This window comes from Notamacropus eugenii, chromosome 2 (genome assembly GCF_028372415.1).
Source record: "Notamacropus eugenii isolate mMacEug1 chromosome 2, mMacEug1.pri_v2, whole genome shotgun sequence".
Classification (NCBI taxonomy): Eukaryota; Metazoa; Chordata; class Mammalia; order Diprotodontia; family Macropodidae; genus Notamacropus; species Notamacropus eugenii.
In genome coordinates this window covers 173,302,828-173,327,502 of record NC_092873.1, presented here as the reverse complement: position 1 = coordinate 173,327,502, position 24,675 = coordinate 173,302,828, and the positions used below count along the sequence as shown (strand labels likewise).

The 24,675-nt window shown below is 37.3% G+C and overlaps 1 protein-coding gene across 11 annotated transcripts in view; it reads right to left on the bottom strand.

The window, feature by feature from the left end:
* KLHL32 (kelch like family member 32) overlaps window positions 1–24,675 on the bottom strand; it is a 296,021-nt gene that overhangs the window by 185,399 nt on the left and 85,947 nt on the right. For all 11 annotated transcript variants that reach the window (XR_011974432.1, XM_072642889.1, XM_072642891.1 and 8 more), the window contains one exon: window positions 24,369–24,549. Coding sequence is in view for 10 of the 11 variants with exons in the window: in XM_072642895.1 (XP_072498996.1) it covers window positions 24,369–24,549 (181 nt within the window). In the remaining variant the exon portion in view is untranslated. The remainder of the gene's footprint in view (window positions 1–24,368; window positions 24,550–24,675) is intronic.

The window sequence follows — 24,675 nt, the reverse complement described above, 5'->3', positions numbered from 1 at the left end:
CACTGTCACAGCTTCTAAAAACCAAGTCACCTCAGTCTACAATGAAGTACTGGAGGAAGATGTTAGTGGAGAATACAATAAACACAAGATTAAAAAATGTATATAACAATGATAAGAGGAATTTCTCTGGCAATAATAAGAATCACAGAACTAAAACTCAATGAGGCCTGTCAATGGCTTTTTATATTTATAGCCATCTTCCTAAGAAGCTGCTTTGCCCCCATATCATTGCTATACTCCATAGACAAAACCTCCAGGGATTATGTCCTGGAAGACCAAGCTAATCAGTTTTGAAGCTACCACTACCATGGGGTTGTGTTATCCTGACTGGTAAGTGCAAATTCAGACTCTACTATATCTAGGCAGCTCCAGGCCCCCAGCCATACTTCACCCCAGGTATCTTCCTACCTTGTCCCTGCCACTGCTACCCTTCAACGTGACTTCCACAGACTAGGTGCTAATAGAGCTAAGCTGTTCAATTTGGGAGCTCCCACCTTGGGTCCGTGCTATACTGATTGCTGAGTACAAGCTTGTCTAGCCTGCTAATTTGGGTTGGCACCAGACTCTCAACAATGCTTCATCCCAGTCATGTTCCAGTCAGGCTACTGCGTGCATGTCCCCAACCTTTCCCTTTTTTTCCTGTGGGAATAGCAAAACCACAGTTGCATCTGGAATGGGATTATCAACCAACTCTCCTACAGCTCTATTCACCATTCCTGTTACTTCCTAGATCAAAATAACCTTCCTTAGTCTCACTCTTTTTAGAATATAAACTCTTTGGGGAAAGGAGCTATTTCTATTGTGTGTATATATACCCAAAATTTAATACATAATAAAAAATATTGTTTCATTCATTATAAAGGAGTAACATAAGACCACTATTAACAGGTACCTCATCTTACTAATTTGAGTCTTAAAAAATAAAACCTCAATTTTTGATAATCAGATCACATTTAGAAAAGAAAAATACATGACTGAGTCATTTAAAAGTGAACACCTCCAGGATCTCATATGGCTACAAATCCACAAAACACGTAAAATCAAGCTTCCTCTGGTACCCCTTTGCCACTTATGCAGAAGGCAAATGTACAACCATCCACTGTCAGTCATCTAATACCCACTGGCACTCTTCTGGGCTTCCTACCAAGTGTCAGCTTGAGTGCTTAATTTGGCTCTGCTGAATTTTTTAGACTATCATTAATGAAGCTATTTTTTGGCTAGATCTTAAAACTGCTTCTTGTAGCTTTCTACCAGCTAAATGAGTAATTAATAGATAGAACAGGAAAGGATGCTAAAGTACCACTCAGGGACAGCTCCACTATAACTTAAGTGAAAAAAGGACTTTCTATTCATCTCTCATGCAGAGATCTCAGTCTAGAAGGATCTGCTGTAGGAAAAGAAAACACTTCCTCTTACATGATTCTAAGCAACAGCTCACAAGTTGCTTAAGGGAGTGCAAGCCCCATAAACTTCAAACGCAGTTGATGTTTGAATGAACACTGGCTTTACTAGCACTGCTGTATAATCACTAGGATTTGGACATTTGGATGCATCAGGCAAAATCTCTGTTTTGCTCATCTGTATGTATCCTCCCCAGGGTACCTAGTGTGGTGTCTAACAGACATAAAACACTTGATAAATGTTGTATGAATGAAAAGATGATTACATCCTAGACACTGTTTTAAAACACTCAAATGTCAGGGACTGTGTCCGCTACTTGTTACACAATACTTAAAATACCAAAGCCTATTTAGACTAACATACTAAGCACTATATGAAGCTGAAGATGAATGTTTGGGGACTTCTGGGTCACATGACCAACAAGAAAGCCAATATTTTCTCTGATCCCCAAGATCTCTGAAACCCCTCCAAAATGGAAATTATATGCCAAAGAAAAAGCAACTTCAACTATCTCCATAGTGTAGTATACCTAAAATATCAAAGAAAGTTAAAAAAGACAGACTTGAACTTGAATTTACCCTGAGCTTACCAGCACTTCCATCCTTACTGCCTACCATACTACTAGCCATAAGGCTACACCAGCAGACTGAAGGACTCAACTCATGGGCTTGCACAAAACCCAACCCTACACCCCAGCCCCACCTCCCTCTTTCTAGTGCCATGGAGATCCCAGAACAAATCTGTGGAAGTCTGCTGAGACCTTGAAGGCCAGGACTGCAGCAATGTTCTGTACTGCAAAAGATCTTTGTAGGAGAGCAGAAAAATAAAGGATATAGGGCAGTTCATGTGTCTGGACTTGAAGCAGAGCTCAGTCTCACATCCCACACCACTTCTTCTATGCCAGAATCTTAGAGAGTCAAGCTCCAAATGGCAGAAACTGACTGCAATAGCACCAGTGTAGCAGTGCTCTGAACTACCTGACCAGGGAACTGAGGAATAGGAATGGAACAGGACATCATGTGTGAGGAGGTTGTACAGTACTTCACCAAGCCTGAGAGAGAGAGCACAGCATCCAGTTAAGGTCATTTTATCCTTGCCAAAGTCACTTTGGGAAAAGACCATAACTAATGAACTAATTGCCCAGCATGGGAGGAATCTGAGAAGCTTTGAGATTCATTATTAGGAAACCACTATCAGAGGGGAAGGAGTAGGAAAATGAGCAACAGGGGAAAGTAGGGGGGACCTTGACTGAAATTAGCAAATATCTTGGGAAGAACTCAAAAACTTTGAACACAAGCAAATAAAGCAAGAAAGAAAACTTTAATAGCATTAGAAAATATGCCCCCGAGGTCTAGTTAACTAATTCAGGAATCTATGAAAAAATATTGCAAAACAAAGGAAAATGATCCACCACTTGATGAAACATAGGACCCTGTGGAATTTCAAAAGAACATGAAATCATAACATGCTGTTCAAGAGTGGTTTAAAAGAAAACTGAGAATTATAAAAGCAGAATTTATGGCCTGACCAGCAAAAATAATCTGCAAAATAGAAAAACTCAAATCTGTGATGGCAAGTTTCACCAAAGGAACAAAAAAGAACAATAGATGGCCTGACTTGTGGTGGCAGTTGAAACTCCTAGAAATAACTTGCACCTAAAGGAGTGGGAGAGCGTGGACTCAGGGAGAAGATTTTGAGGCAAATGAGAAAGGAATTTATACCCTAGTAAGGGGAGGGTATAATTCAGTGTTGGGCTGCATAATTAAGGACATAGTGGGGATGCGGTCTGCTATGGGGCAGTATCCCCTGTGTGATCTGCAGGAGTTAGTATTCCTCTGGGAGTGAGGCACAATGGAAAAAGAGAAAATGTGTAGAGGAAGAGCCCAGAATGGATACCTTGGAAGTTTTGATTCTATGAAGAATGGAGAGAATAGAGACAGAATATATAATTATAAGAGTCACAAACCAGAAAATGAGGGTCTAGAGCAGACAGAAAGAGGATAGATAATGAGAACGAGAGAAATTCTTTCTGGAAAGTGGTACAAAAAATCCAATCTTTTTTAAATGTAAGGAACAAAATTAGTTCGAGGAAAGAAGAGGAAAGGGAAAATCTACTTGACTAATTGAGAGGGGATGGAGAAGTTAAAAGCAGGAAAGAAAAAGGAATTTATAAGCAAAATTCCAAAGTGAAAGGGATAAGAAAAACAGGGGAGGAGGGAATCTGGGAAAACAGGAAGAATGACAATCAGAGATTTTCCTTTGATGTGGCTTCTAATGCGCCACAAAAAGTCACCTATTACAAATCCCCCATACGTATGTATGTACACACACATACATGCACATACACATACACACAAACCCATTGGGTCTGTAATCTCAAAGTGGGTACTCCCTCCTATGATGCAGACTACAATTAATCCACACCAATCCCTTGTTCAGGTCCACCTGCAAATTCACCAGAATGATTACCCAAATGTATTGGGGTTCTTCCTTGAGTTCTGTCAACAACAAAAGAGCTCTGTAAAATTATGTACTCTGTGTCTGTGTGTCCTTCACTCAGCATGTTTTCTACTTCCCTCTATGTTTCTCTTTTGGAAAGGTCACAAATTGTAGTAATAATATTATTAATAACTACAATGATATTAAATTCCTTATTTCAAAGCAAAAAGTTCCAAATACTAATTTTAATTTTTTTAACTTATGTTGCCTTCAATTATTTTTTTCCTGTAAAACAGTACCCTTCATAGCAAAAACAAAAAACAAAAAACAAAAAAAAACATTCCCCTATCCTTGCTCTACTAGTCTCTTAATGTTAATGAAAGAGTGCAGCCAAGCCTAGTTCTATAAAATACTGAGTCTCATTATCTTCTTCTTGGTCCTAATGTTGTTGGTAAATTGAAGTATCATAATTCTCTCTCCAGAATAACTAGAAAATGGGGAGTTCTGGGTAATTAAACATTATGGTTCACTTAAATTTACCATATATACTCTACAGTGTCTAGTGTCTAGTGTCATTTTTTTAAATTAAAAAGTTTTTAAGAGTTTTACATTGCCTATTTCCCGTTTTCCCTATTTCTCCCCATTACCTCTTTTACATTAAAATAGAGAATTTTTTAAAAAGAGAGAAAAAAATTTGGCAATAACTGATCAATACACTGAAAAAAAAATCTTTATATGCAGTGTTTTAACAGACTGCATATAACAGGCAGTTATCTCATCATCTTAGCTTTATTCTGACGGGTGTTGAATACTCAGCACTCAAGATGTGTGCTCTTTCAGACTCTGTGTTCCATATATTTGAATCAACAAGTATCATATTTATATAGGGAAATTATTTTTTTAAAAAATGGGATAGGGACTAAACTTGTGACTGTATTGTTAGAAGGAGCTTCCAGATATGGAACTTCTTCTATAAATATATGTGGTATCTTCTCTCATTACCCTAGAGAACATTGAGAGATTAAATGACTTGACCAGTGTTATACAACCAGTAGATGTCACAGGCAGCATCCTGACTCTGAGACTAGCTCTATCCATTAAACCACACTTCCTCTAATAAAACAGTAACAACAACTCATATTTATAGTTACAAAATGTTTTGCATACACTAATTTAATCCACACCAAAATTCTGGGAGTCAGCATTCATGCTGTTGCCTCTGTTTTGTTGATGGGAGGACTGAAATATGATTTGACACACCCAGAGTCACATAGCTAGTAAGGGGTAAAATCTAGGTGGTACAGTGGATAGAGGGCAGTGCTTGGAGTAAAGAAGACCTGAGTTGAAATTTAGTTTTAGGCACTTACTATGTGACCTTTAGCAAGTCACTTAACCCTGCTTGTCTCAGTTTCCTCATCTATAAAATGAAATGGAGACAGACTTGGCAAACCACTCTAGTATCTTTGTCAAGAAAACCCTAAATGGAGTCACAAAGAGTTGGACACGACTGAAAGTACTCAACAATAACTGGACTCGAATCCAGGTCTGCAAGCTCCAAGTTTAGAGCTCTTTCAGTATGGAAGAATGTGAAGTCAGAACACCTGGGGCCAAGTTCTACACTGACTCAAACTTGCTGTGTGACTCTAGAGGTCACTTGACTTCTTCTCTGTATCTCAATTCCTTCATTTGTAGAATGAGAACAGAAACACTTGTCTATATCATAGGATTACCATAAACAAAAGATGCTGGGAAAGTCTAGTGTGCTAAAGAAGGGGAGTTGCTATTAATATTCATACTATGCTAATCTACAGATAAGGTGGGGTATACATTTCTTGTTTTTCTGCCCACCATGTTGTCAAGAGCTTTTTGCTTATACATCATGGACAACAGTTATATGAAACAGTACTCCTATAACATCTGTAACGTAGCCTATTCCACTGACTTGGGCTTTGTCTTCAAGCATTAGACATTAATTTTGGCTCAGTAATTAAGTAACACTGGAGGGCACAATGGGGGAGGAGGGCTACATCATAAACTTCATAGACTTCAAAGAAAACATAGTCAGCATGCTTATTAAATTTGCAAATTAAACAAGCTGAGAAGGTTATAAGAAACTGAAAGGCAGTTTCTTGGAGGAACTCATGAAACCATCCACAGAGGAATGAAGGAGACACAGACTATCTTGGGGAAGAAAATACCCGCATTGATGATATTGATTTTTTTTTTAAATTGAAGTCTCAGGGTATTCAGGATTATCCTGTGTCACTGAGTAATAATTACAAATATCTGTTCTCACTACTGAGTGTCACAGTGCAGCACTGGGCCACAGTTCATCTGAGTATGCATTCTTTCTTCAAAGGGAAACACATTTTGCCAGTAGGTAGAAATGATGTATTTATTAGTTTGGACAAATCCATGAGGGCTAGTGGTGGTAAATAAAAGGATCAAAGAAAAGATGCTTTTAGCTCTAATGAGATCACTAAAAATGAGATGTGTTTATTTGTTTCTCTTACAAACTTTTCATACACGTGAGCTAAGGACAAGGATCTCAGTCTGAAATATTTGGAAAAAGTTTTCCACAAATTCTTCCAAAGACAAGAAAATTAGAAGCCAAACTAACTAACAACTTGAGCTATGGTTTTCACTTATGAATCTCAAAAGGAGCAAAACTCTACATTTTACTAGTATAAGCTTTCATCACTTTCCCAAAGGTAAAAATCTATTCATTAATTTATTTTGGAAGCATAGAAGATATAGTCCCTGCCCCTGAGAAGCAGAAGTTAAGCTTTAATATCACTATTTTTTATGGGTCACTTTCTGAATGCCCTTAGAATATAGGACATATGTCTTCTGAGAACTCTAATGAATATTGGATATACAGATCTCTTAAAAGAGGCCATAACGTGAAATTCTAGATGAGCCTTTAGCTGTGTATAGCATTCAATTCAATTTCAAAAGCATTTTTAAAAATTAATTTATTTTCTTTTAGTTTTCAACATTCATTTCCAGAAAATTTTGAGGTCCAGATTTTCTCATCTCTCCCCTCCCCCACCCCAAGACACCATGGATTCTGATAACCCCTTCTCCTAATCTGCCCTGTCTTCTATCACACCCCTCCCTTCCCTTATCCCCATCTTCTCTCTTTTCTTGTGGGCTAGATAAGACTTCTATACCCCATTATCTGTATTTCTTATTTCCCAGTTGCATGCAAAAACAATTCTCAACATTTGTTCCTAAAACTTTCAGTTACAACTTCTCTTCCTTCCTCCCTCCTCACTCATCCCCACTGATAAGGCAAGAAATTCATTAGAGGCTATACATGTGCAGATTTCCATAATAGTCATATTGTGAAAGACTAACTATATTTCCCTCCATCCTATTCTGTCTCCCATTTATTCCATTTTTCTCTTTTGACCTTATCCCTCCCCAAAGTGTTTATTTCTAATCACTCCCTCCTCCCATTTGCCCTCCCTTTTATCATTCCCCTACACATCCCACTTATCCCCTTCTCCCCTACATTCCAGTAGTATAAGATAGATTTTCACACCAAATTGAGTGTGCATGTTATTCCTTCCTTAAGCCAAATATGATAAGAGTAAGATTCACTTTTTCCTTCTGACCTCCCTCTTTTACCCCTCCACTCCCTCAATCTAGCTTTTTCTTGTCTCTTTTATGAGATAATTTGCCCCATTCCATTTCTCCCTTTCTCCTCCCAATATATTCCTTTCTCACCCCTTAATTTTATTTTTTTAGATATCATCCCTTCCTATACAACTCACCCTGTGCCCTGTCTATATACATACATACATATGTATATATGTGTATGTATATATATATATATATATGTACATATATAAAATCCCTCCAACTACCCAAATACTGAGAAAAGTTTCTAGAGTTACAAATATTATCTTTCCATGTAGGAATGTAAACAGTTCAGCTTTAGTAAGTCCTTTATGATTTCTCTTTCCTGTTTACCTTTTCATGCTTCTCTTGATTCTTGTGTTTGAAAGTCAGATTTTCTATTCACCTCTGGTCTTTTCATCAAGAATGCTTGAAAGTCTTCTATTTCATTGAATGACTATTTTCGCCCTGAAGTAGTATACTCAGTTTTGCTGGTTAGGTGATTCTTGGTTTTAATCCAAGTTCCTTTGACTTCTGAAATATTCTATTCCAAGCCCTTTGATCCCTTAATGTTGAAGCTGCCAGATGCTGTGTTATCCTGATTGTATTTCCACAATACTCAAATTGTTTTCTTCTGGCTGCTTACAATATTTTCTCCTTGACCTGGGAACTCTGGAATTTGGCTACAACATTCCTCAGAGTTTTTCTTTTCAGAAATGTTTCAGGATGTGATGGTGAATTCTTTCAATGTATATTTTAACCTCTGATTCTTGAATATCAGGGCAGTTTTCCTTGATAATTTCATGAAGGATGATGTCTAGGCTCTTTTTTTGATCATGGCTTTCAGGTAGTCCCATAACTTTTAAATATTCTCTCCTGGGTTTTTTTTTCCAGGTCAGTTATTTTTCCAGTGAGATATTTAACATTTTCTTCTATTTTTTCATTCTTTTGGTTTTGTTTTATAATTTCTTCATTTCTCATAAAGATATTAGCTTCCAACTGCTCCATTCTAATTTTTAAAGAACTATTTTCTTCAGAGCTTTCGAACCTCCTTTTCCATTTGGCTAATTCTGTCTTTTAAAACATTCTTCTCCTCACTGGCTTTTTGGACCTCTTTGGCCAGTTAGGTTAGTCTGTTTTTAAAGGTGTTATTTTCTTTAGCATTTTTTGGGTCTCCTTTAGCAAGCTATTGACTTGCTTTTCATGATTTTCTTGCATTGCTCTCATTTTTCTTCCCAATTTTTCCTCCACCTCTCTTGATTTCCAAAATTCTTTTTGAGCTCTTCCATGACCTAAGAATACTGCTTTTTTTTGGAGGTTTTGGATGCAGAAGACTTAACTTTTATGTCTTCCTCTGATGGTATGCATTGTTCTACCTCATCAGAAAGTATGGAAGAACATACCTGTTCACCATGAAAGCAACCTTCTACAGTCTTATTTTTTTTCTTTATGGGCATTTCCCCAGCCAGTTGCTTGACTTTTGAGACCTTTGTCAAGTGGAGTGTATATTTTAGAGACCTGTAAGTTCTCAGTTCCTCCAAGGTGGCACAATCAAGGGAGAGAGGTTTATTCCTCTCCTGGCCTATGCTCTGGTCTGGAAGCAGCCATAAGCTTTTCTGTCTAGGATCTGCAACTAGAATTCCCTCTCCAGAGCCTCCACCAGTTCCACCAAGCCAGATAGTGCTCCTCCTCACCCTAGGACCACCACTCAGGACTGAGACTCAGATCAGCTGCTCGATTCCCCCAGGGTCTTTAGGCTGAGGGCTTCAAAAATGGTTGCTGTGCAGTAGCTACTGCCACCCATGGGTCAGGGCTGAGGCTGGTCCTTCTACTCTACTATCTTGGTTCTGCCCTCACAAGCATTTTCAAAGCAACTAATGGATATCAGTTACTGTGGTAGATGTCAGAGATACAATATCAAAATGAAATAATTCCTGCTCTAAGAAAATCTGTCAGTCTTTTACTAGTAAAGAAAAGTCTCTTGAAGAAGATGGGATTTCAAAAAAGTCAAGAAAAATATGGAAGGATATGAACTTTGGAGTAAAAGTTGTTGACCCTACCTGAAAATGTTAGGGATTTTCTCAAGGAAGAAGCCAAGGAAGATGTGGAGCGCAATGGTTATAGGGAGGACTAGGGACTTTTAGTTTGAAGGAAAAAAAGATGTGCTGCTCTGGACTTTCAAAATTAAATTGCTATTTCATAACTATAGTTAACAATGGGTCAGTCACATATTGGTACTTGCCATGCCTGATGACATCAAGGAAAGGACAAGGTGTGACTCATGGAGTAAAAGGTTTCAACCCCACTCTTGAACAACCCTTCATTTTAGCCACTGACATACAATCAAATCACTTCCTTTGTATTCACTTTTCCCCCCTTTTTTGAGGGGTAAAATCCACCAAATAGTTAATATAAAGAACTACTACTTAAAGCCTAGCTTTTGTCACTACTGTTAATCTTTTTTTTAAATGAAAGATTCCAGAATTCTCCAAATTATTTTTGGCTGGTATGTACTGCCCCTTAATTTATACATACTAATTTCTATAACAGAAACCAAACACTGATTTGTTCAATTGTTTCCCAATGGGTAATTTTGAAAAATGGAATTAAAAACAATTTCAATAACTTATCACTTACATTGATAAGTCTATTCTCAGAGCATGCTATTTATTTTTTCTTAGTCCTAGCAGGATATATAACATCTTAGTTCACAAAACCTGTTTTAGTTATTATAATTCTAAGTGAAAAGGCAAGTTATAAGAGATACTTTGATGGAAAAATCAACAAAGCCTAATCATCTAAATTGAGATTAGTGCTTACTTAGAACATAGGCTTTTGTAACTCAAAGGAGCCTACTGAGAACTTTAATTGAAATTAATTAGGTATATATCTTTAATTAGTTATCTATCTTTGACTGACTGTCTATACCTTTAAGTGGGAATACAGGGCTTCCCTTCTTCATCCTCAGGGTATTTCCTTTGATTCATCCTTACAGACTTCCTGACTTACTGCCTACTAGGCACCTCAAGCCCTTCTATCCACTCATTGCATACCTTCTCGAACCTCCAAACCTAAAGCTGGATCACTTGACCTCCAAGTTTACTCACTCATACATAATATTCTATGTATTAGTGTTTCTGACTGATCCCCTTACCTAATGTCCTTCAGTTGGCTCACCTGACTCACCAGGTCTTCTGAGCAGTAACCTATTTGCACTTTAAATTTGTTCTGCTTGATCTCACAAGGCATAACTAGGAAAAAATTGGCAGAGGGACCAATTTGGTCTTGTTAGAAGGAGGGAAATCTTCCTAATAATTAGAGCTATCCAAAAGTAAGATGTACTACCTGGGTGAGTAGTGGGTTTCCCCTCATAAAAGACCTTCAAGTAAAAGTCAGATGACCACTTGTTTGGGGATGTGCAAGAAAAATCCTAAGATCCTAGAGTTCAGAGCTGAAAGAGGCCAAAGAGTTCATTTAGTCCCACCTCTTCATTTTATGGATGAAGTTACAGATGTTCAGACAAGGATGTGCTGGAATCAGCATATACTTGCTCACTAGACCTGACTGTTAAGTTTTCAATGTGGGGTATTTAAACCTTGGAAATTGGTAAGTATTATAAATCAGGTCTTGATATATCTCCAAAAAAAAGGTAATAGTTCAGACAGTAACTGAGAAAGAGATGAAAGAAACTAGGTGGTATAGCAGATAGAGTTTTGTATTTGAGGACAAGAAAATCTAAGTTCAAATATTCCTTCAGATAACTTAATGACTCTGGGTCACTTAACCTCTCAACCTCAATCTCCTGTGTCTATAAAATAAAAGGGTTTGACTCAGTGGCCTCCAAGATCCTTTCTAGTGCTAATTCTATGAACCTATGAGGGAGGGGACATTAATAGTAACAAAAGAACAGAAGTCAAAAAGGAATACCTCAGTAACAAAGGCATAAAAAGTATGGGGTTTTCTCCTATTCCCTGGGTAATATTACTATATATTACTATCAATTTTCCCTATCAATGATTCTCCACTGCCCAACAACAAATGAAGCCCTAGTCAAAGCCCCTTTACCCAATTACTTCTTGACTATTCTCCCTGGTTGCCAAATACTTTCACTATCTTTTCTCTACAAGGCCCTACAAAGGTCTAGTCTCTCTACCTATGAAGCAGATGAATAATTCTAGAAATGAAAGCTTTGGTATGGATACCCAACAGACATCTTAGGGCAACCTCCAGCTATTCTACTACCTCCACAATTCAAGTGCTTCACTATCAATCTCTTGCATAGAATTCAAAAGTAAGCTGTTGTAGTTTTCAATCACTGTCATCTAGAAATGAAGGGCTTCTAAATACTTGCACGCATTCATAGTAGCACATGCTCATTCTAAGCAGCCATTTGCCAAGAGGAATACTAAATGCTCGCTGACTGCAGAAATATAGCCTGCTGTAACTTTGCTACTGTGAACTTTAAAATTTGTGCTTCTTAACAGAAGTAAAGATAACAAAAGATTCATTAAGAGGATGTAATCTCCTTGAGGAAAGAGACTATCATATTTTGTTTTTGTATCTCCAGCACCTAACACCATGCCTAACATGCAGCAAACACTTAATAAATGCTTGGCAACTGAAGGAGGAAAATAAAAGCTTCATCATCTGGAAGAATATGGTTTCTCTTCACATGTGAGATGTCTTAACATTTTAAACCAATTGTTTTCTTTCCACAAAAATCAGTTCTCTTTACTAAGGCAGTCTTTTTCATCTTTCTTTCACTAACACAAACAAAACGGGGATCGTTTTTTCACATAACATTTAATCACTTACTGCTTTGGTGAGATTTCATGCTAGTAATATTTCATCACAATTTCAACTGATCTACAAGTTAGTATTTATTCATTCTTCTATGAATCTATGATTTTATTAATGTCAATCACTAATGTAAATCACATCTCATCCATTCTTCTTCCATTGCTCTTCCCCACAGGAGCTAGCCAATATTCCTTACTCATGCCTACTTTGGTTCTGGAAATTTGTGTGTACCCTCAATACTATGCACGGGGAAGACAGTGTGATTCTGGTTTATAGGTAGAATTAAGTATTTTTTTGGTCTTGCTTTGATTTCTTCTTAGCAAATGTTTCAATCGGTCAATAAATGTTTAATATATGCCAGGCACTATGCTAAACACTGGGGATACAAAAAGAGGCAAAAGCTATTCCCTGCCTTCAAGGAGCTAACAATCTGATATTTCTAAGAGTTAATTTAATCTTAATTGATTAAATAGGAAGAACAATGGTGGAGACTCAGGAGCTACAGTTATGAGTAGTAGGAGTATAAAATTCAACCATCTAAGACTCTGAAACTAAGTTTGAGCAACTACAGCAACCCCTTCTGGAAATTCCTAACCTGCCAACTTGACAGCAGGTTAAAATGAATGAGGTAAATGAAAGAAAAGGGCGAAATAGGTTGCCATATCCATTCTATGAAAGCATAAACTCTCCCTGATTTAGGCATCAAATGTATATTTGTGTCAAGGAAGTCTTCTTTTCCTACTTTTTTCTCAAACAATTATGTAGTATTAGAATTAATTGTACTTTAAATGTTTGGAAGAATCCACTTTGGTTTTCCATCTTGTTTTCAGGATTTTTTCCTTGGGAGTTCATACATGGCTTATTAAATTTGTTTTTCTAAGACAGGGTCAATTAAGAATTCTATTTCCTGTTCTGTTTGTCTAGGAAATTTATATTTTTGTAAACATTTATCCACTTCATTTATATTGTCAGTTTTACTAACATGTGGCTGGACTTCTAATAATTGCTTTTATTTCATCTTCATTGTGAATTCATCTTTTTCATTTCTGACACTGGTAATTTTTCTTTATTTTTATTAAATTGCCTAATGACATTTTCCTCAAAAAACTTAGCTTGTCATTTTATGTATTAACATTTTGTTAATCTCTCTTTTGAGTTTCGGAATTTATATTTTGGTTTTTAGTAGAAGGTTTTTAATTTGGTGGTTTTCTAGTTTCTTTTTTAATTTAAATGTCCATTTCATTGATCTGCTTTTTCTCTTTAATTAATTTAAGAGTTTAGAGTTTAGAGTTTTCTCCAATAATTATTTTGCCTGCATCCCACAAATACTGACAAGTTGTTTCATTGTTGTTATTATATTTAATGAAATTACTGGTTCTCTTAATTTGTTCTTCATTGTTTCCAATTACTTTTTAATCTTTGCTCCCAAAGTCTTTTATTGAATGTAATTTTACTGCATTATGATCAAAAATATATAGTCAATATTTCTGCTTTTTCACTTGATTATGAAGTTCTGAAGCCCTAATCATAGGTAATTTTTATGAAAAAGCCATGCATAGCTGAGAAATAGGTATACTCCGTTCTCTTCTCATTCAATATTCTCCAACGTATTTCTCTTTGCTGAAATTTTATTCAAGACCTTACCTTTCTTCTTCTTGTTTTTTTTGTTTGTTTGTTTGTTTTTACTTATCTAAGTCTGAGAGAGGCAAGTTGAGGTTCTCCACTATTATAGCTTAACTGTCTATTTCTCCTTGTAACTCAAGAATTTAGATCTAATGCCAATTGTTGCATATATCTTTAGTGTGTTCACCTTTTTCGGAAAATGTGCCTTCCCTGCTTATATCTTTTAATTAGGTCTGGTTTTGCTTTTGCTCTGAGATCATGACTGCTGCCACTGCTTTTTTGTTTTTACTTCAGTTGAAGCATAATAGATTTTGCTCTAGTCCTTTCTTTAAACTGTATAGATCTTTCTGTTCAGTGTGTTTCTTGCAAACAACATATTATTGGATTCTGAATCCTAATCCATTCTGCTTTCCTCTTACATTTTATGAGTGAGCTCATCCCACTCATATTTACAATTATGAATACTAATTGCATTTTCCTCCATCCTATTATCTTATTCTTATCCTTCTCTTCTTCCCCCTGCTCCTCTTTTAGAGTCTGTTATGCTTCTGAATAATGCCTCCCTTAACCTAATCTCCCTATTTTTCCCTTTTCCCCTTTATCCATTCTTCTTGCTATTTGCCTGTTGTATAAGTTATATTTCTGTACCCAACTATGTGTATGTTTATTTTTCCCTCTTTTTACTAGGAAGGATAAGACTGAGGTTCAAGTGTCATCTGCTTCACCCACTGCTTCCTCCTTGTTGTATAAACTCCTTTCTGCACACCCCATTTATATAAGATACTTTCTCCCAGTTCTTCTCTCTTCCCCTCTCTCCCAGTTCATTCTTCTTCCCTCCCCACTCCAAACATAGCAGAATCACAGCCAGGCCTATTGTCTAATTTGACTCTATCTATGACCCTTAGTGATAATAAAATTTTGAGGAGCTACATGTGATATCTCCCCATATAAAAATGTAAACAGTTTAGCCTTATTGTCCCTTATGATTTCTAACTCATATTTACCTTTTATGTTTCTCTTGACTCCTTGTATGCCAGATTTTCCATTCAGTTCTAGTACTTTCTTCAAGAATGCTTCAAAGTCCTTTATTCCACTAAAGATTCATTTTCCCCTGTTGCATCATACTCAGTTTTGCTGAGAAGGTTATTATTGGTTGTAAGCCTAAATCCTTTACTTTCTAGAATATCATATTCCAAATACTCTATTCCCTCGAAGTAATGGCTGCTAAATCTTCTATGGTCATGACAGTGGCTCCTTTGTATTTGAACAACATTTTTCCTTCTGGATGCTTGCAGTATTTTTTTTTCTTTGCCTTAGGTGCTCTGGGTTTTGCCTATAACATTCCTGGCAGTTTTTATTTTGGACTTTCAGAATTTGGTAAATTCTTTCAATTTCTGCTTTGCCTTTGCATTCTAAGATACCTATTCATAATTTTTTAAGTGATTTTTTTTCAAATATGATGTCTAGGATCTTTTTTCCTATTGTCCATGGCTTTCGGGTTGTTCCATGATTCTTAAATTCTCTCTCTTCAATCCGTTTTCCAGGTCAGTTGCTTTTTTCCCCTATGAGATATTTGACATTTTCTTCTTTTTTTTTCAGTCTTATGACTTTGTTTCATTATGCGTCATGTCTCATGGAGTCATTAGTTTCCATTTAACCAATTCCAATTTTCAAGGCATTCCATACCAAAGGGGATGTGGTAGTTCAGTTGCTCTGAACCTAGAGCCTTCCAGTGAGTGAGCTGTGGCTGAGTCAAGAAGCAGTCCTCTGAAACTCCCTACCCTAAACCCAAATCTGGATAAGGAACTTGCAGAACTCATAACAGGCAATGAACAGATTACTTTCCAGAATACACTACTTAGGGAGCACTGAAATATTGCAGATCCCCAGCTGAGATAGTGAAAGCACCACATTTGCTCCCAGTCTTTGTTTCATGCACAGTACACAGCAAGGGTCCAAATTTGCATTCCTTGTTTTTCACTCCAGATCTGCGACCTAGAACTAGGTGATGAGTAACAGAGCTGGCAGATGGCATTCATTCCTGCACCAAGTACTTGCTCAGGGATTCCCTTGGATCTCTTTCTAGGGCCTTGTCCTGGCCTTCTCTTAAGTCCTGGGTGCTAGAATGCTCCTGTCTGTACACACACACACACACACACACACACACACACACACACACACACACACACATACACACACATACGCATACGCACACACATACACACACATGCACACACCACACACTCTCCTAGACAGACTCCCTCTTCAGTGTCCAAAGACCTCTCTGTCCATCTCTCTGAGCCATCCTAGCATGGAAAATGATTCACCATGAACTCTTCTTGGCTCTCTTGATCAGAATTCAGTCTCATGCATTCTCTAGATTTTTGTTAAGACGGTATGGAGAGAGAGGTAGACTCTAATGCTTCCTCTTACTCTGCCATCTTTACTCTGTCCTCATAAATAAATAATTTATGAGACTTTAGGAAGCAAAACGGTGATCACTAAGGAACAGAATGGCTTCATCAACCAAATTAACCTAGTTGTCAGGAAAACTAACGGACTTTCTGGGATACTATGAACATCCAACTATGTAATTATTGGGAAATTAATCATGTACTATTTTGACAGCATTTGGATGTATATTTAACTCTTATTATTAATTCTTCATATTTTCCTTTATTTGTTTACTCTCCCTAAGATAAAAGGTCATCCCAGGTTTCTTTGCAGAAGTAGCTATGGTTTAGACCTAGCTTTGGATTATGACAGCTACACTAGCTAGTTGTGGACAAGTTGTACTGGCCTTAGTTTCCTTTTCCTATAAAATGAGTACAAAAATAAATGCACTCCCTAACCTATGGGGTTTCTGTAAAGAAAGTCCATAATTAGTTCATTGTTCTAGGTTTTATTCCCTTGTGAATCCTTTGCTTTCTATGACTCAAAACCACATCACTTACTTTGAAGAGTAGTTGCCAGTAACTAGAAGGACTAGCAAGGGAGAACAAAATCTATTCCCACTATTAAAAAAAAACAAAACCAAAAAAATACCTTTAATACAAAGACACTGCCAATGGTGAATAACATTTTAATGTATTAACACCAACATCATGGAGCATTACTCATACCTGAGCAACCTAGAAGTACTTCCTTAAATGTCTAATTTACTAATAAGAAGAGGCAGAAGCACAGGAGAAAATTTGACTCATTATGACTTCAATTAAGTGCTGCCTGCCTACCACAGATCTTAACTGTATTCTGCTTTGTATAACAGGTATTTTTGTATGTATCTTATTTTTCATACTAGATTATAAAATACTTTAGAGTAGAAACCATGCCTTATTCATGTCGATGTCCCTGATAGCACCTAATAGTATTTCTACACATAAAAGGTATTCAAATATTTGCCGAACAAATTAATGCATGAATGACATTTTTCTCCTCGAGTGGGGAAGGAAGCCACATTATCTATTAGATATTTTCATCCTCTCAAAAATATCATCCACATCTTTAATTGTTTTTTTAACACATTCAGCAACTGTGAACCTAAGATAGTTTCAACACAGACCAAATAAAGTACTATAGTCCTATTGTCTCAAGTGAATGATTTGTATGACTCTGCATGACATGCAAGTAAAACATTCTTGGTTATTGTATAGTTAAAATGTCAACCTCCAAAGGAATAAAATCACTATACCCTTTACTGAAAGGAAATTGAGAAAAAAAACTTTGAATTTTCTACATAAAATGTGCAATATTTTTGGCCTATATTTTCAGTTGATTAAACTGGAAGATGTTGCTATAGTTATTTCATTTAAGGAATTTTAAGGAATTATTTTCTTCAGTGAGCTTTTGGACCTCTTTTTCCATTTGGTCTATTCTGCTTTTTAAGGCATTCTTGTCCTCATTGGCTTTTTGGACTCTTTCTGCCATTTGGGTTAGTCTAACTGTAAAGTTGTTATTTTCTTCAGTTTTGGGGGGTTTTCTTCAGCAATCTGTCAACTCATTTTTCATGATTTTCTTCTATCACTCTCATTTCTCTTCTCAATTTTTCTTCTACTTCTTTGACTTGATTTGAGAGGGAAAAGGGAGATGTTGGAAGTGAGCACACTTCCAAGATATTTATTAAATGACTGCATAACTTCCATCAAATTGAGATAATTTTCATGAAGATCAACCACTAATTATGTAAAATGATAATTATCCTTTTAAAAAAAACATGAGAGGGTTATTTTATGGGAAAGAGGTCACTCGCATGGGAGCTAATTGAGTTTTAAGCTCTGCCACTGCTCTGTTATGAAAGTCTGGACAAATGTGCACATAGTAATTTCTGGGAAACAATTATCTGTTGTTCCTACCTGCTCCATAAAAGCAGTGGAGAGACACTACAAGCCAACAAATCCCATTTACATTTCCTGTTGTTGACAACGTTGTTGCTCTCCATGGTACTGTGGGAATGGCATTAAACTTGAAGTTGAAAGAACTAGGTTTAATTCTGAGCTCAACCACTTAGGAGCTCTTTGACCTTGAGACTTTCCTGGGTCTCAATTTTCTCCTTTGTAAAATGAGGATAAAGTTTTTTGAACTGTTTACCTAATGGGGTTGTTGTAAGGTTGGAATGAGATAATGTGTGTAAATCATTTGGTATCTTTTAAGTATTATGCAAATATAATTATTATTTCCTTTCATTAAAAACCAAATATTACTCCAATTTATAGAATAAGGCAAGATAATGTTTTAAAAAGTAATATATGTGTGTATATACATATGTTTCTGTACATGTCTATACATCCACACATATCTATATATACATAGACACACATGTACACATATATGCATATATTAACAGTACATATATATGTACATGTGTGTGCATATGTAAATACATACATGTGTACATATAAGTGTGAAATGAGAGGCCATTTAGCATTAATAGGGCTATACTTGGTAAAAGGTGTAATAGCTAATAAGCAGCTGTTTGCAATGTCCCCATGAAGCTTCAATATTTGCTTCTTAACAGATCTTACTCATTCTATAAATCTTTACTGCTTAGCATTTCTTTTTTTGTGAATGGGAATAAAACTGCCTGTTCAATGCTTACATCATGTTTGTTCTCTCCTCTCCTCCCTCCTCCACTTCCGGCTAAGGAAGTCTTATTAAGATACCCAAATCAAAACTGTCCTAAGTGGTAGATTCGAAACATAAAGAGCCTAGCTCCTTGTTAAGGAGAGAGGCAAACCTAGCGCAATGAACCCAGAGCAAACCTTAAGGGCAGGTAAAGGACATGGTGTGGCTTAAACACAGTGGTACCTGGTTAGCTTCAGTGCTAAGCTATCACAAGAGAAACAGCAAAAAGATAAGTAACTGACAGCTAAGTTGTAGAGGGTGGTTATATGACACCCCAAACTGCAAGTGTTAGAACATACTCTCCCCGATAAAGGGAAGAGGAAATGGTAATTACACACACACACATACACACACACACACACACACACACACACACACACAACCTCCCCCACACACGCCGCATACTTGATATATTGGAAACTTCTCAAGGGCAAGGACCATCTATCTTGACTCACAATGCTTTGTAGCAAATGTTTGTTCACTGTGATTATTTATTAAAGATAGTCCTTTCTGGACTATACTCATATAGATCATGTTTTCATAAACAAAAGCTAGTCCTAGCCTAAACTAGTCAAAACTCATTCTTGATTTGCCCTGGGGCAAAAGTTAACATTTTTTTTGTGTGTTTTCTGGAGCTCAGTGGCAGTCTGGTGAAGTCCATGGACCCCTTATCAGAATAATGTTTTTAAAGGCATACAAGAAAATGTATAGGATTGCAAAGGAAACCAACAATATTGAAATATAATTGGATGTGTGTGTATTTTAACAAACAAGTTCACAGATCCCAGGTTAAAAACCTTTGCAATCTGCAACATACTGTGCATCCTTTTAAAATACAGGTGGGTCTAACTGTTCTGAGAAGTCACAGTAGTTTAACATTCTGAAAAGGTCTGAGTACTTCCCTTGCTCTTCTGGTCTATCTGTTCACCTCCTTTGGTTCATTCTCTTCCTGGAAATGGCTTGTCTCAACCAAATCATAGCTCAGGCTCTCACAAAAAATTTCCTGGGATTGGGAAGTCATCATTTGGGCCTAGTCTCTATTATACTCCAATAAATAAAGGTATTATTTATATCAATAAGGAATTTAGTAAAGAGCAAGGCCAAGCGGCAATGGCAGTGGCAATGAAAATTTGATGGCACTGTTGACAAGTTTTCAATTCTGATAACATACTCATAGATATGGGGAAGCTGCACTGAAAGCCAAGTATATCACCTTTTAGAACTGGTCTTAACTGCAGAAGAAGTGTGAAGGGTGCATCTGAAAAAATTAGGAAATGTGGCAAGTTAATTCTCAACAAATGTTTCGGTTTTTAGGTTTGAACAATTAACATCATACTCCTCTCTCAACTCTTTGGTACAAGGTAAGGAAAAAGAGACATCTAACCCTGTTAAACTATCATAAAGGAACCCATTCAGTCTAATATAAATGACAATTCCAGTGAAAATAGGACTATAGACACAAATACACACGTACACGCTAGCAATCAATTTCTGAAAGATACAACCTGCACCTCAAGATTTGATCCACTAAACGCTGGGAAGGTCATACAGCATAATATGTATATCATAACTTGAACAATATTTAAAGGATCTTGTTGACACATGAGTTTACTGCCTTCACACCATTTCTCATATACATTCCCTTCTCTCTTCTGATACAGTCATCATGAGGGTGCAGGTCATCATCATCTCACACATGGCCTATTGCAAAAGTTGGTTTCCCTTGATATAGGTTTCTGCTCATTCCAATATATACTCCATTCAACTGCCAAAGAGATCTATTTATTTTTAATTTTTTTTATGGGATTGATTTTATTTTTATTTTTTAAAGTTTTTTTTAATTTATTCATTTCCTTTTAGTTTTCAACATTCATTTCCACAAGATTTTGAGTTCCAAATTTTCAGACCATCTCTTCCCTCCCCATCCTAAAATACCATGCATTCTGATTACCCCTTTCCCCGATCTGTCATCACTTCCATCACATTCCTCCCTTCCCTTATCCCCATCTTCTCTCTTTTCTTGTAGGGCTAGACAGATTTCTATACCCCATTACCTGTATTTCTTATTTCCCAGTTGCATGCAAAAACAATTCTCAACATTTGTTCCTAAAACTTTGAGTACTAACTTCTTTCCCTTCCTCCCTCCTCACCCATCCCCACTGACAAGGCAAGGAATTCAGTACAGGCTATACATGTGTAGTTTTGCAAAAGACTTCCATAACAGTCTTGTTGTATAAGATTAATTCTATTTCCCTCCATCCTATCCTGCCCCCCATTTACTCTATTCTCTCTTTTTGACCTTGTCCCTCCCCTAAAGCATTTTCTTTTAATTACTCCCTCCTCCCATTTGCCCTCCCTTCTATTGTCCCATTCACCCCACTTATTCCCTTCTCCCCTACTTTCCTGTAGTGTAAGATAGATTTTCATACCAAATTGAGTGTGCACTTTATTCCCTCTGTAAGTCATATCTGATGAGAGTAAGCTTCACTTTTTCCCTTTCACCTCCTCCCTTTACCCCTCCACTGGAAAAGCTTTCTCTTGTCTCTTCTATGAAAGATAATTTGCCCCATTCCATTTTTCCCTTTCTCCTCCCAATATATTCCCCTCTCACCCCTTAATTTTATTTTTTTAGATATCATCCCTTCCTATTCAGTTCACCCTGTACTCTCTTTCTATATCTATACACACACACACACACACACACACACACACATACACACACACACATAATCCCTCCAACTACTCAAATATTGAGAAAAGTCTCAAGAGTTACAAATATTATCTTTCCATAGGAATGTAAACAGTTCAACTTTAGAAAGTCCCTTATGATTTCTCTTTCCTGTTTACCTTTTCATGCTTCTCTTGATTCTTGTGTTTGAAAGTCAAATTTTCTGTTTAGCTCTGGTCTTTTCATCAAGAATGTTTGAAAGTCCTCTATTTCACTGAATGACCATTTTTTCCCCTTGAGGTATTATACTCAGTTTTGCTGGGTAGGTGACTCTTGGTTTTAATCCTAGTTCCTTTGACTTCTGGAATATCCTATTCCAAGCCCTTTGATTCCTTCATGTAGAAGCTGCTAGATCTTGTGTTATCCTGATTGTATTTCCACAATACTCAAACTGTTTCTTTCTGGCTGCTTACAATATTTTCTCCTTGACCTGGGAACTCTGGAATTTGGCTACAAAATTCCTTGGAGGTTTTCTTTTCACAAATGTTTCAGGAGGTGATCAGGGGATTCTTTCAATATTTATTTTACCTTCTGGTTCTAGAATATCAGGGCAGTTTTCCTTGATAATTTCATTAAAGATAATGTCTAGGCTCTTTTGTTGGTGATGACTTTCAGGTAGTCCCATAATTTTTAAATTGTCTCTCCTGGATCTATTTTCCAGGTCAGTTGTTTTTCCAATGAGATATTTCACAGTCTTCTATTTTTTCATTCTTTTGGCTTTGTTTTGTAATTTCTTGGTTTCTCATAAAGTCATTAGCTTCCATCTGCTCCATTCTAATTATTTTCTTCAGTGAGCTTTTGAACCTCCTTTTCCATTTGGCTAATTCTGCTTTTTAAAGCCTTCTTCTCCTCACTGACTTTTTGGACCTCTTTGGCCATTTGAGTTAGTCTATTTTTAAAGGTGTTATATTCTTCAGCATTTTTTTGGGTCTCCTTTAGCAAGCTATTGACTTGCTTTTCATGATTTTCTTGCATTGCTCTCATTTCTCTTCCCAATCTTTCCTCCATCTCTCTTACTTGATTCTCAAAATTCTTTTTGAGCTTTTCCATGGCCTGATACCACTGCATGCTTATTTTGGAGGTTTTTGGATGCAGAAGGCTTGACTTTCATGTCGTCCTCTGATGGTATCCATTATTCTGCCTCATCAGAAAGGATGGAAGAAAATACTTGTTCACCAAGAAAGTTTCTACAGTTTTATCTTTTTTCCCTTTCTTGGGCATTTTCCCAGCCAGTTACTTGACTTTTTAGTCCTCTGTCAAGTGCAGGGCATATTTTAGGGACCTGTAAGTTCTCAGTTCCTCCAAGGTGGCACCATCAAGGTAGAGGAGTTTATTCCTCTCCTGGCTTGTGCTTTGGTCTGGAAGCAACCACAAGCTTTTCTGCCCAGGATCTGTGAGTAGAATTCCCTCTCCAAAGCCTCCACTAGCTCCACCAGGCCAATATTCCTCCTCACCCCAGGGCCACCACTCAGAGCTGTGATCCAGATCAGCTGCTTGATTCCCCCAGGGTCTTTAGGCTAGGCTGAGGTCTCCAAAACCAGATGCTGCCACTGCCTGGGGCCAGGGGCAGACTGTGTTCCCTTTTCACCCGGTGAAAGAGTTTTCCCACTAATCTTTGAAGCTTTCTTTGGCATTTGTGTGTTGAGGAATTTGGGAACTGCTGCTGCTTCCACAGATTCTGCCCCCTGAGGCCTGCTCCAGTCCTTTCCCTGCCACGTGGCATGGCCAAGGCTGCACTGTGTCCATGCCTGGTAAGATAGACCTTTTCTGTTGACCTTCCAGGCTGACATAGGCTGGAAATCTCTTTCACTCTGCCATTTTGTAGTTTTTGCTGCTATAGAATTTGTTTAGAGTCATTTTTTACAGGTATTTTATGGGCTGTGGGGGGAGAGCTTCTACATATCTGTCCTTCTACTGTGCCATCTTGGCTCTGCCTCCTCCAAAGTGATCTTCTAAAGAACAGGTATGACCATGTCACTCCCCTACTCAATTAACTCCAATGGCTCCCTATTACCTCCAGGATAACATATGAAATCCTCTGGCATTTAAAGCTTTTCACAACCTGGGCTCCTTGTACCTTTTCAGTCTTCTTACAACTTACCCTCCTCCATGTTCTCTATTATCTAGCAACATTCGCTTACTTGGTGTTCATTATACACAACATTTCATCTCCCATTTTTGAGCATTTTCACTAGCTATTCCCCAGTGTCTGGAATTCTCACTTTCCCAACTCTGTCTGAGGTTTCCCTTACTTCTTTCCAAACAGAACTGAAATCTCGTTTTCTGCAAGAGACTTTCCCAAGCTGTCACATACACCACACCTCTAGCAAGTATTAGTGCCTTCTCTCTCATATTATCTCACATTTATATGGGTAGATATCTTCTAGATACAGAGTTACGGAGTGCTGTCCCAAACAGGAACAACTCTAGGTAAATTCTAGTGCAGCCTGAGATGGCTTTTAGAATGATCCCAGACTCTGGGCCTATCTTGAAGAGGTCTCAGCACTTAGATAATCACGGAGGTCCCTGTGGGACTTGTCCTTAACTGATTGATGACAACAAAACCAGAAGAATATTCCTCTGCATTTCTAAATTCTTTCATCAAAAATAACAATGAAAAAATGCAACTTACTCGGAAATAATCACTGCATGCTGCCAGAACAGCCTTGTGGGCATGGAATTTCTGCTCTTCAGCTATGAGGGTGACATCACAGAGAACCCCATCACTTCTTTGCTGATTCAAGGCTGCCAGGACAGCATCATGGTGAGAATCGGACTGACAAAGCCTCCTGCCTGTCCGCATTTCTTGAATACTGCAAACAAGATAAAGGAAGTCAATGTAACAATGATTACATAGAAAGAACAGATCTGATTAAATTTTTCTTTAATTCCAACTCTGGCGGGGGTAAGAGTGGGAGAGGCAATTCAGGAGATATAGA